This window comes from Battus philenor, unplaced genomic scaffold (assembly GCF_028537555.1).
Source record: "Battus philenor isolate CCGP_79_NKW_IND1 unplaced genomic scaffold, ilBatPhil1.0.hap1 SCAF_1, whole genome shotgun sequence".
In the NCBI taxonomy this organism is placed as follows: Eukaryota; Metazoa; Arthropoda; class Insecta; order Lepidoptera; family Papilionidae; genus Battus; species Battus philenor.
In genome coordinates, this window is record NW_027181661.1 from 3,886,799 (window position 1) to 3,901,002 (window position 14,204).

The window sequence follows — 14,204 nt, forward strand, 5'->3', positions numbered from 1 at the left end:
ATTGCACTAATAGGGAATAAAATATTATAAAATAAATTGAATTGTGGTTTAATATATCACTAAATTTCCAACTTAATACCAAAAAAATAAAAAAGAAAATGAACCTATTGTTTGTTATAAATGGGATATTGAATGCAATTGTTTTAAATATCACAAGTGGCATTATACCAATTAATTGAAAACTAATTATTGTTTAACTAAAAATTAATGAATTTATAACAAACCAACAATCACTGTATCACATATTGGCAATTATTTACTTAACATATAATAAAAATATTAAACAATTTTAATATAATAATGTAATACTAACATAAAATAATTAGTTAGATATCCTTATAATTTTTATTGGTTTGATTCGGTGGGGACCCCAACAAACGCTTGCTAATCTGTGGGTCTACTTCGAAACTAAAGGCCCCAAAATGGCCCTATCTTCTATTTGTTAAAATTAAATCTTATTAATATTTTCATCTCATTACAATGGGAAAAATAATATCTTATCACATAAATACATTCAATGTTCTCAACGGCTTAAGTAGCTATAAAATTAATACAAATAAATATTAAAAATTAATAAATTAAAAGCAAAAAAATTGAATTCCATATAATTTTTTATAAATATGATTTATATTACTTAACTTATAATAACCTGTATAAATCTTTGACACTGTACTTATAATTTGTTACATTATTATATCTCTACTTGACCATAAAAACCGAATGGGACAAGATCTTATGAGACTAGATAAAATTGACACAGTTTTTTAAAAATACACCAATTGTAGGGCTACAGAAACTGGTGTATGGTGCCTTAGGAAAACGCGGTCAGGTCAAAGCCGAGAAAAATAGATAATGAGTGCTACGCTAATCTTGTACATCAAATCTGGTAGCACTATAATATAAAATTTACTTACAAACTAATAAAATGTTGAATACATGCATTTTTATCTCTTATTTGTGCAAGTTATGTTTTTGTTATTATAAGAGGGTTGGATATGGATTTGATAAAATGAACAGTGAGGAGCTATTATTGTGCCAATCATTCTATAAATATTTGCCGGGGTTATCACTACATTACGGGGTTATCACTACATTACTTTGGCGAGACGTCAAATCATTCCTGTGTGCAGAGCTATAGATTTATTTGCCAAACCCTTGGTTTGCACCTTTTTTTAATAGAATGATAATTTATTAATTCTATTATTAATTATTAATTTATTATAAATTAATCGATTATATAAAATTTCTATGTAAGCAATTTAAAGAATCACTTTCCCATTGCTGTATATAATCCATTTAAATATTTATAATAAGGAATTTGGAGATTCAACAGCAGTTGAGCTTTTTCAACTTTTGATCTAGAGATTTATAAAAAAATATGTAACAATTTTTTTTTCTTATTATTTAGAATGTATATACTATATTGCACTTATTATTATTTATATTAACACTTAACTAATAAATTCTTAAGAGATTTATTTTAAATATTAAGTACTTATTGTAATAGAGTCTTGACACATTTTGCACATTTTACACACACATTGTATCAACATCTTGTTTTGAACACCACTATAGATGACTTTATAATACATGCTGAAAATGAAAATAATCCATTTTAGTAGGTATTTCGAATGTGATATGTAATAGGCCATAGGGGAATTATTTTTTTATCATCATAATTTCAGTCATAAGAAAGATTTCTAACAGGATATTCTAACAAGCCTCATTAGATTGTCTGTTCATTTTGTGGGCAGATGTCCTAAGCTGCACTTGCCAATCTGAGGTCTAAACTCCAGAAGCTTAGAGCCCCAGCGTTGGTCCTTTCTGTATGATTTGTGGCCTGCCCATTACCACTTTAACTTGCCAATCCGTTGGATATGTAAAGGTATTCAAAGACAAAAACTTTCACTGTCACATTTTTCAATGAAATATAGAAATTTAAGACAATATTCTTGGTATTAATGTTTTGTCCCTGTCAACTAAAGATATAGGAAAAAAAGGAGATTGTTCTTTGAGGGCATATGGATCTTGTACAGAAATTTTACTAAAGGGTGATTAGTTGTAGGTGGAAAAGCTTTAAGGGGTAAATGTTTAGTTCATTTATTAGGAAAAAGATTTGAAGTTAATACATGTATTTTCAGTAACTTCATAAAGTAATAACAATTTTTTTAGTCATAAGGAATGTACCAATTCAAATATTAAAAGTAATCCAAAAATTATGACAGAGAATCCATTGCAGAAATCAAAAAAATTGCTCTTCATAATATAGATAATGAAGAGCTATTTTAGCATAAACAAAAGTACAGTTGCACTAACAGAATGCATTATCTCAGAAGTAAATGAAAACCATGTTTAAATTGAATTTGAATTCCTTTCATATCCACTTTTCTATAAATTTGACCCCTAATTAACTGTTATTTTTTAGACACAAAAAAGAAAATTGTCTAAATAAAAGATTGATTGCCAAAGTTAATGCATATTTTGAGAATAAACACAAAACATTTTACATCAGGAACATGAAAAATTGAAGAAATTTTGAAAAAAAAGTAGGACTCTTGAATTATTTATGTTACAGATAAAACAAGTTTATTGTTAAAACGCTTTTTTCCTAAATGCTTTTGTTTTGAGTTGTCGTTCCGAGCTTTAGTTAAAAGAAGAGAAACTATTTTGAGATGGATAAAAACACACTTTTAAAAATATTTAATACTTTCGGATGTTAACTTCATATCATAATAAATAATGAATTAACCTAGTAATTAAAAAAGGATGCCAATCTACTTGTCGAATCAGGTGATGTTTCTCAACCAATCAAAATGAGGTGTGATGAACAATAACCTCAGAGCAGTTTTACAGTTAAATACGTTTTTCCTCAGTTGAAGTGTTTTGTCTAGTACGAACAAAAATCTGTATTAAACTATGAAGTACATACCAAGGGGAACCTTGACTTGCTGAAGGGCTTGTGGCTTGCAAGCCACATGAGGCTCTATGAAGGGTTATTTATGGCTGGCTATCAATGTAATCTCAAATTCATTTTTCATTTTTGCATGTTCATTGTTTCAAAATTTCTTTTAAATCACTTTCTATTTCATTTCATTACATATTTAGGAGTTGAATTATTATATAAGAATAATAATAAGGCTCATAAATCCAAGCATTTATGACATTTTACTCACATGTTTGCAACCCCAAAGCTGCAAACAACCCTCCGCATGATGAAAACAAGGGCTTATGAGAGAGGTTCGTTTTGATCATCTGAAAATAAAATAAAAATTGTTGTTCTAAAGAGTTAGAATAATTTTTTACCAGTAGAATTCTGGGTTTCCTTTAAACCACCATGGGCAAAATCAGATTAAAAGTTTGATGGGCTAAGCATGGAAAATTGATCAAAAGAACAAATTTATTTCAGTTTATTTGGCAGCAGTAAGAATTTTAAATAAATGAATTGACCAAAAGTTTTATTTCCTTTAGAATATAGAATATAAATCCTTGTTCTTTACAGAAAGCTCTCTTAAGTTAAAAAAAGAAATGAGTAAAGTACATATTTGGTCATATTAATAAAAAAGAACATTCTATGTTCACAATCTTTTTTTACTGTTTTGAATGATGGTAATTTAAAAAATATGATACTGATATTTTTTAAGCTACTTGAAGGTAACCACTACCTGCCTTGTCATTCGCATACAGCTATATATATTATTTTTATTAAAACACACTTATACTCCAAATTTAACATAAAACAAACATTTAAGTGACTTCAATATATAAGAAATAGGCATATAGTGCACACAATACATTATATAAACACACTCACTTTTGGATATGATATATTGTAACTATATGTCTTATGGGTGTAAAAAAATCTATAATGATGAAATCCTTTATGTATTATTAACTTAATTATATATATAACAAATGGCTGCTGGGTTCATAAGGTTCTAGGGTGGAGACCACAGATGGGCAAGCTCTGAGTAGGATGTTTACATCACAACCTTGTAAAGATTGTCAGAAAATGCTGGATAGGAATCACTTTCAACTGGTTATTTTGGAAATCTATGTGGGACACAATGTCCAGCAGTGTACATCATCTTACAATGGAAACAATGACAATATAAATACATTAAAACAATATAGCATATAACAATTGTTCGCAATAATCTATTAATCATCATTGTAACTAGTATCAGCTACCATTTTCCTTATAACACTAGCACTGCATTAAGCTTAACTCAAATAATTGTAATTCGCATAGACATGTTTCATTGTTGTCAACTGCATTGCAATCTTTTTAAATAATTTTAATGTTATATGTCATTACTTATACCATAACTAGCATCTATATTCATTCCTCAACTGCTACAACTAGCTTCATTCTATCAAAACTCATTGTCCTATTAAAATATTTGTTTATTTATTGACAGTTATTTTCAAATAGGCTATGCAAATATTAATATACAGTTTTCGCCTTGCCAATCAAGAACGGTGAGCTCTATTAACCAAAACATAATACCTGCTACACTTTAATCATAAGGCAACCAATTGTTATTATACCAGGCATTACACTTGGCATGATGTAAAAAGAGTCAAGATGTGTCTGTTAGGAATGATGGAACTGGAGGTAAACCAAACTCTTACAATCTTCACTGTAAGTGTCACTCTTATGCCCAATTTGACAAATGATATACTGGGTGATATAAGGTAATATCATAAAGTTTAAAAATAAAGTGAATAAACTAATTTTTAAACATCTTTCAACTTTATTTCAAAGATACTTTATACATTTTTTTCAAGAAGGTGTATGTGAAGGAAAAATATTTACAAAAAAAAAAAACAATACACAACTATTTTACTATACTACAATATCGCTAAGGCAAAAATATAGTTATATATGAATCCTAAAATTATTCATATTAATTTGGTCATATGGTACCACCCCCAAGCAGGCTCAAAGAGAAAAACTACATTTTCTTAAAAATAATTTACATATATATGTGTACACATATATATATATATGTACATGTATATATATATATATATATAGATATATTTATATATATATATATAAATATATCTATATATATACATATGTATATAAATACATACAAATGTTTAAAAATGTACTAAGTTTAAACTAATTAATTTTATTTAAAGAGTTTATAACAAGATCATGCAATATAGCAAACAAAGAGAAGACGCAAAATATTAGGTCTTTATGAAATGAGACAGGAATTTTCATGTGTAATGATTCCTATGATAGTTAATAAAATGTTAGGAAATAATTAATAACTGTACCTTAACAATTTAATAACATTGTAAGCTTGGACTAATTTGGTTTGAATTACCTGGGTAGTTTTCATGAGCTGTGCTAAGTTGGTCTGACATTTGCATTGTATTTGTTTCCATAGGTGTGACAAAGCTTGTGTTTAATGGGGCTTTCGAAGTAGAAGGATCAACACTTTCACTCTCTGCTTGGGGATTCTTCGAATATATTAGTTTTTCAACAGGAGGCAGAACATTTTCTGTAAAATGAGAGCAATAAATTGGGTATAGTTGAAAGTTTAAGAATATGACAGAAAATGGATATTTTACAAAATGACATGTAATCTGTTTTATTCTAGATGATCTATAATTAAGAAAACAATCTAAGTTAAATAAAGAATGTAGATCTTATCTATTGCAGTTTATTTTATTATGATAAATAAAAATGAAATTAACTAATATAATAAAACATACAATTTGTCAATAGGACACTCTATTAACTAGAACTCAGAGATAAATTATAATAACAATAATCACCTGATCTGTTCATGGTGATCATCAGGTATGTGCCAATCACTACACCAGAAACAAGGAGTAGAAGCATTAAGACAATTAGCAATCTGGTTCTTGATCTGTTTATATCATTTTCTATATGAGATAGGAGTGGTGTCCCTTCATGAGACAATATTCTTCTTTCAGAAGAGTTTGTGTTTGACCTTGTAAAATATTCTGCAGACAGAATTATCATTAAAGCAAAATGTTTAAAACATGATAACAAAAAGTCTTCTCATTTGTTAATTTAACATTGCATTTTTTATTATATTTATCATTATATTTATTTTAGGACAGAAAGTCATTTTTTGTCATGGTAACATTTACTTTTTTCAAGGATTAGAGATGGAGAAATTCAAAAGACTTTTATCCAAAAAGCTTAATGGCAATAGTTACTAAGATTGAGAACTCTTTAGGGAATATATTACACTAAAATACAACCAACATAAGGACAAATTTCAGTTAAAAACAAAATGATAATTACATAAAAACTTATGATAACTATTAGGAAAACAATATGATACAAGAAATAGTTGCAAACAAAAGCAAATATTTGAAAACAAAGATAATATGTAAATGAATTTTTAGTTACTTAGATTATTCAGTTGTATATCAATCATGGCACAGACACTTGGATTTTATTTATAACAACTTCAAATATCAAACCGCTACAAGTAGCATTTGAATATAACTGCTCTATAATTTTAAATCATTTTGTCACTTAGTCTGTCGTTTTATTTCACATGTTAACAATATTATCGTGAGTAATATGAGTTATCTGCCTTGTGGGTTTTTATACACACATCTGGTCAATTTTATCGAAATGTTTTTATATAAATTTGTTAGATTCAGTGTTATTCGATCCATTGCCATGTAGTCGCAGTTATCACTTTATCTTCAAATAAATTTGGCCGTAGTGCCATGCATTGATACTCTACAACCTTACACCTATGATGACCGACATGTGCTTTCATTGTGATGTCTTTATTGTCTAAATCCCATTCGACATATTACTTTGAATCATTTGTCAAGGCATTGTGAGTGATATTTGGTGAAAAGGTCTAACAATACTTACCGTGGGGGAATAGCAGCGGTTCCATTTTTCAGTTATTTTACTACCTAGTTTAAAAGAAATGAATAACAAAGACGTTGCAAAATGGAGAAGTTGACAGATTTAAAGAGACCAATAATAATTGTCATCTAGGTACCATAAACAAACGACACTTTGACGATAGATATTAAATATTATAACAGAGTAGCGTTCACGCTCCGCATTGGTGGCCACTATGGCTACAATACTTAAGTAGTTTTTAGTAAACCTATTCTTAGGTATTCAAATTAAAATCGGCGTTTGAATAAAAGAACATAAAAGTATTGTAGCCGTCTATTAGATTAATAAGGCAAAGATAACATAAGGATTGTTTGAAATTAACGATCGTTCGCTATATTTTATTTCACAACACTCAAACAGGAAGTTACATTACCATAGACTAAAATTTTTAATTGTCACTTGCACACTTCCCCTCAATTAATATTTTACTGAGCATTAAACTAAACGCATAAAATTCTCACAAAAATAATACAAATAAAACATAAACAAATTCAGTTAACTTCCCCTTAACAATTTAAGTTAACTTCCCCTTAAACTGACAATCCTATTTTCCAAACAACGTATTCCTAAATTAAACAAACAAAGTTCCTCCCAAAGCTTTAGTTAAAACATCAGTAGCCTGGTCGGTGGTCCTCACGAATTCCAGACCAATCATTCCACTATCCAACTTTTCCTTAACAAATGCCTTTTTAATATCTAGACGTTTCACCCTAAAATTACCTACAACCATGTTAGTCATAGTTGACTGGTTGTCTTCAAAAATTGTCACCTTAACTTCAAACCCAAAGACAGATCTTATATCTTTTAGCCAACAAGCCTCACTGATAGCTAGACAAAAGCAATATATTCAGCCTCGGTAGAGGAAAAAGCAACTGTTGGCTGCTTATTTTAACATAAGTATATAAAGTAACACAGATGCACAAATATCAGGCCCATCATCTCCATAGCTGCATACGTCAAGCTTCCCACAAGTTTTCTACATTTATTTTCAATTTCTAAACTCTCTGATATTCGCTCCCTTGAAACATCGAAGTTATAATTCTTATAGATAGGTAACTGCAATGTTTTGAACAAGATATTTGTACTGTGATAACAGCTTTTCCAAATAACTTTTCTGAGAAATAACTGTAACCCCTTTATCCAAATTTTGATTAACCTCTATTCCCAGATATTTACTTATCGGCCTCTTATCTTTCATTTTGAAAGTCTTATACAAAGCATTTTTCATTTTAATCAATTCATCTTTATCGGTCCCACAATACAATATATCTATGTACAACAATAAGTATGCACTTTTGTTTTTCGAATACAAACAACAATCCTTTACAGACTGCTTATAACCCATTGACAACATAACAGAATTGAAATGTTCATTCCAATAACGTGGTGACCTTTTTAAACCGTAAATCGAATTCTTAAGTCTTACAAATCTGCTACCTGCAGAATCAGTGCCTTCAGACAATTGCAAATACAACTCTTCATCAAGTTTTGCGTTTAAAAAAGCCCCACATACATCCATTTGTTTAACCTCTAGACTAAGTTTGCTTGTTACTGACACAAAAATACGAAAAGTGTTAAATTTCGCTACAGGAGCGTATAAATTAACATCTTCACAGTTCCGTTCAAAACCTTTAGCTACTAGTCTAGCTTTGTAACAACCTTAAACTTCATCATCCTTCCTTCTTAGTACCTTAGAACTGCCTACTTCTTTCCTTCAGGTACCTCATCAACCAGGTCCCACGTACCATTCGCTTTCAGCTGATGTAGCTCTTTGTCTATTGTATCTTTTTAAGCGTCAACATCTGGTGTCATGAGAGCTTCTCTGAAATTACAAGGTTCTTCACCGTAGTTAATATGGTACTCATTCAATTTTTCAGGGTTCTTCACCAACCTACCACTCTTGTTCCTTATTTCCTCTATTTTTCGTATTTTCATTATCGCCCTCTTCATTATTAGTAAGTAAGAAATAAACGATCCGGCAATTTGGGCAATCGTCTCTCAGGAGCAAGAAGTACCTTGAGCTTCCAATGCTCTCCACCTCCATTGGGCCAAGCATCCTTCAGCTGCAATGCGATTTCCTGAAGCTTCGCCAGAAAAACGGAAAGATCCCCACCCTAATATTTGCTCTGCAGAAAACGCTGCTGCAGCATCAGCGTGCTCGTGGCTGACTTAGCTTCGTACACGCTGTGCAACTTCCGTCATATCTCCGATGCTGTCCTACAGGTTAATATATGAACCAACACGCGCTCACTAACCCGATGATATAATGATCGTCTGCGCCTTGGAATCCTTGGTAAACCACGCCGTCAAACTTCCCTGTCCTTCACGACCGAAAGAACTTCAGCACCCTTCAGTATGATCGTGACTTGGAACTTCCACACGCTCCAGTTCCTTGATCCCTCCAGTCTTATGACTGCTGAAGCCATCGCGTGATTCATCTCGCAGACTTTTTCAACTCAATAGAAATTCGTGTCACACCCCGAGTTTGGTACTATGCTTTTATTCCCTGCACAATCTCTTCCAGGACTCTATAAGCCGATACTAATCTAACCACGCTCTGCTTACATGTTGGATTAATAAGGAAAAGATAAAATAGGGATTATTTGAAATTAACGATTGTTCGATTTCGATTAACTTGTGTCTCTACAATCATATATTAAAGTTCTTAACAATTAGGTGACCAAGCATATAATTTAAAAAAAACCGGCGGTGAGACCCTATCCTGACATTTAGTATATAGCAAAAGCCATGCCTGTAAGCATTTGTTATGCAGAGTGAAATCGAGATAAACGGTCATGATAATAGATCAAGCAAAAAGTTTCTTCATATTTTACATCTTAATTTTTAATATACGTTTGTTTATAATTGATATATCCAATTGAAAGCCAGTAATAATTTTGTAATGCATATACCTTAAAGTATTTATAGTAATTAAGTAAAAAATAAATTCGGGAGTGATCGAAACATGAAAATTTTGGGAAAAAGATAAGGACTTTCATGGTGGATGTATGCAAGAGTACAATATGTATCATAATTGATGAAAAATAATGTAAAGAAGTTCTAATGATTATTCCAGACGGAACAAATTCCACGGGCATTCAGACACTCGCGAGAATGATATCGAAAGGGTTCCGACAGTCGTATTGGTTTCAACGCGAGTTGCCTGTTGGTCAAGGCGAGCCAACAGTTGTTGAAGAGATAGAACGCTTCTCTGTGGGACGAAGACAGCTGTGGAAAAATAAAAGAGAGACTCTAACAATTAAAATAAAGGATTAGTCATCAACGCGAACTCGCTGGCACAATACTGGCTGTCGTTGCTCGTAACTGGGAATCGTCGTGAAGTCAATGTGTTAATCAAAAGAACTTCATATGTCGAATAAGAAATCAATGCCAATAGTGTGTAAGGCGTTACTGATAATATATACTATCGAAAAGAACACGAACTATTAGAGGGATCGGAAAGTAATGTCGTTTCTGTTGACTTATATTACAGAGAAACCGATTGATTTTGACCGTTCCGGCATTGAAGGAGGCTATGTATGGATGCAAAAGAGAAATGAAGATTAATAGAGTTTAAGTACAGATTCTAGATATATGAATACGAGTTAAGACCACGACTAGTCGAGACGTGGGAAGGCCCCTCTCTGGGTGGACCGACGACATTGTTAAGGTCCACCCAGAGAAGAAAGTAGCTGGATACGAGAAGTGCAAGGCTGGTTTTTCTGTCTATCTTTGGGGAACGTCTATGCCATGTAGAGGGCTCCTATTTAGTAATAAGATGATGATGATGAATACGTGGTATTTGATTTTTACTATTACTTCGGGTGTGAGACTAATCTTGGCTTTCATAACGAAATTGCGCAGTAACAAATAAAAAAGACAACGCATTTACTTTGCCACGGAGCTGTTGAACATTGTCACCGACGACAGAATTTGTCCTACTGTTGACGAATCATGTGTCATACATCGCAATAGAGGCTAATGCGCTAATGGCTATATACTTCAAGATCGAAAAAGTTCACCAAGTTAGAAGGATTGTTAAAGTTTACCTTACAGTCTTCTTCGTTTACATGGACGTGGTGCATTGAGTTTTTGTCAAATTATTTGCGCGGAAAAATCCGCCAGTAACACCCAGATTTGTGGAAATAAACATTGATTTTTGCAACATGATAACGCCTAGTTATACATCTGGTTTCCTGTGATTTTTTTTTCTTCTTGAAACTGTAGAGGGCAATGAACCGACAACACTACGCTACGATCTATGAGACGACATCGAATTAGGTGGATGTGTACAAGTTCACTAAGAATAATTTTAAGTGTTTTAGGCTTGGAAAAAAATTGGCACGAGTGTTATTTTGAAGTGTGCGAAGAGATTGAATAATTTTAATTTTATGAAAACAGAAGAATCTGATGGAAGTCTTCTATGTACATATATATCTAGTAGTGACCACAATCCCTTGTAAATATACTATAAATTTTTAAACAGTGTTAATAAATTATTAACTGTATTGCCGCCTCCTTCTTTGTATATGCTATTATTGTGTGTAACACAGCGAGTTATAGTCTAAACTATTTGTAAATTGCGATTGTAATGTTAAATTGATTTTCAATTTTAAGTTAACGTTACCTCGCATGCAGGTAATATGGATTTATTTTCCGTTCCCATAGATCAGATGTCGATAACTTTTTTTTATAGAATGTCGTATAAAAATATTCATATTATTTTATGATAAAATTATTAGACTTTTACGTGAAATAATAAAAAAACTAAATGATTAATATTATAAGAGTTTTTAAGGGAATATTAGAAATGATTTATTTTAGTAAAAATTATATTTGTTATAAACATAAGAACTAAAAAGTTGAGCGTTTATGACAATTCTTAAAATATGATATTAATAAACAATATTTTACCAGGAAGTGAGATACACATTATATATATAACAATAAGCAAAAACAAAATTTGTTTACCTTAGACTTAGAATTTGCTCGTAAGTAACTAGTTACGGGTAAAGTTTTCCCAGACATGTTTTAAAAAATGACAAAGGACATTTGTGTCCTAAGGGTTAAGTCCAAATAACTTCACAGAAGATAGCACATCCCATCTTGGGAATAATGTATCCGCCTCCAGGCCTTTTCAATGTTGATTAAAAATGTAACTTTTCATATTAATAAAATTCCATATAGTCCCGCGAGTTTTTACCGTCCATTCATCTTGACGTCAATATGGGATGTTATATGTTGATTAAGAAATTTTAGAACTTGTATGTATTTTTTATCGTCGTCGTCGTTCGTTGCTTCAGCCTAAAGAGGTCTTCTACAAGGGATAGACCGCACATATATGGGGGAATAATCGTTAGACTTGATAGGCGAGTTGAGGATCGAAGTGTGATATTATGGTATGCAAGGGATGCTGCTACCCATCCTCTGGAAACTTGTTTGTGAGCAGTGGCAATCCTATATAATATATACACAAAGATTTAATCCCGGATATCGACCTGCGACTCACTACTCGACTGCTTTTGTTTACCAATTATATATAAATCATAATTTAATCCATTAATATAAATGTTTCATTAAAATATCTGTCAACGGTAGGTGAAGGTATATAAAGTTAAAGTTAGTAGTTTAAAGTAAGTAGTTAAGTTTATTATAATTTATAAAGTTCAACATCCTCTTTGTTAAAAAACACAACTTTTAAGTGATTTTGTTATATTTTTAACTCCTTAGAAATTTCTCGAAAAAACGCATATACGTTACGTTTTATTCGGAAGCCGGATCTGAAAACTTATTTTTGCTGTGATCCTGTTCCACAAATATAAATTAAAAATTCGAAAAATATGATGACGTGTTGTTAAATATTCTTTTTCCTACAATTTCTTTTTTCAATAACATTTATCGATAAATTGCTGTAAATACTGTATTAACAATGTTGTAAAAGTGACCACTAAAAACTGTCTAAGTTTGTTGTGGGCTCGTTGTGGATCAGTGCGTGCTTGGAACTCTTGTAGCTTTAAGTTTAAGTTTAGATTTAGTTCTAAGACTTACGGGGGAGGTCAATCTGATGCTAGCTTCTAATAAATTGGGTTCTTCTGAAATTGTTTTCTTCACGTACAGAATAGGTCACATTAAATGATCCTTTCTGAATAATAATACTAATAAATAAAAGATTAAATTTTCTTAATAATATATATAAGATATTTTTCTCTGTGAGTGAGCCTGATTTGTTATAGGTTGAGTTGCCCTGACAAACAATTCAGTGGGAATCATCTATAAAGACCCTTTATTGATTGTATCTTTCACCAGTTAGAATTTTATTCTCTATTGTAAAGTAGTGCATCGACTTAAACAAAGGTTTTCTTGAAAACTCAAAGTGAAATTAAAATTAAAAATGCGTATGATATTTATGGTCAGTAAGTTTTAAAAATCATTCGTGTAATTATATATATTTTTGTATAAATTTTGGTTTTAAATGTTTATATAGCTTTTTATGGTTTCTTCATTTTGATAATGTAGGGCAAAATTATCACAATTTAAATTAAACAATACATTGTTTGTAGGTTTTTGCGCTCTTCACATATTATTTAATTACATTATTTAAAACAATGTCAATATATTAAAGTGTTGTATAGAAAATATGTGATTGTGTAAATGATTCTTATTATTATTACGTCTTTGGTGAACTAGAAATAAATGATTTTGTGAAAGGTTTACTTTGGGAAGGTTTATCGAACATATCATTTTTCGTGCTGTTGAATTAAAAAAAAACTAGTGACGTGAATTTCTTATTTTATACTAAATATATTTTGTTGATATACACGATGGTAACCATACCAAATGTACCAACATTTATCCACTTCTTCATGATAAAGCTTTTGATTAGCGGGAAAGTGAATGGACGGCAACCACTAAGCCATACTTTGCTTCAATTAGGTATGAACCACGCACATTACCACAGTTGAAACAATACACACCGTCGAAAATCGGTTCAGATGGCGTAAGATAGTGCGCAACTAATTTTCCAAAAACAAACGAGCCCCAGTTGTGAGAAACACGACGCAGAGAGAAATCTTTCAACATCTCTTAGATGGATCGACTATTATTCTTCACAATATCTGTACTGTCTGCAATCCTTTATTGAGGTTGACGAGGCAAGGAGGAGTAAACATGATTCCTTATCTATATCGACTAACGTACGATTGGTAACAAAAAAAAAACAGTTTGTTCCGCAACTCAATTCAATTATTTTTCTCTGAAATCCATTGAATTCTGATTAAATTCACGC

General features: G+C 31.2%; 1 protein-coding gene across 1 annotated transcript; it reads right to left on the reverse strand.

Moving 5' to 3' along the window:
- Positions 1-9: 9 nt before the first annotated feature.
- On the reverse strand, positions 10-6,972 carry LOC137919179 (uncharacterized). Its single transcript, XM_068762173.1, has 5 exons — positions 6,884-6,972; positions 5,794-5,985; positions 5,340-5,516; positions 3,174-3,252; positions 10-1,593 (listed from the first exon to the last, which is right to left on the reverse strand). The coding sequence occupies exons 1-4, from the start codon at positions 6,906-6,908 to the stop codon at positions 3,227-3,229; spliced, it is 420 nt and encodes a 139-aa protein (XP_068618274.1). The 5' UTR covers positions 6,909-6,972; the 3' UTR covers positions 10-1,593; positions 3,174-3,226.
- Positions 6,973-14,204: the final 7,232 nt, after the last annotated feature.

Excerpts from the sequence above, each read along its gene's own strand:
- LOC137919179 (XM_068762173.1), bottom strand. The coding sequence starts at position 6,908 with ATGGAACCGCTGCTATTCCCCCACG. Across the intron at positions 5,517-5,793 it reads GATCACCATGAACAGATCAG|AAAATGTTCTGCCTCCTGTT; the intron begins GTGATTATTGTT and ends CTCATTTTACAG. Across the intron at positions 3,253-5,339 it reads AGCTCATGAAAACTACCCAG|ATGATCAAAACGAACCTCTC; the intron begins GTAATTCAAACC and ends TTTTATTTTCAG.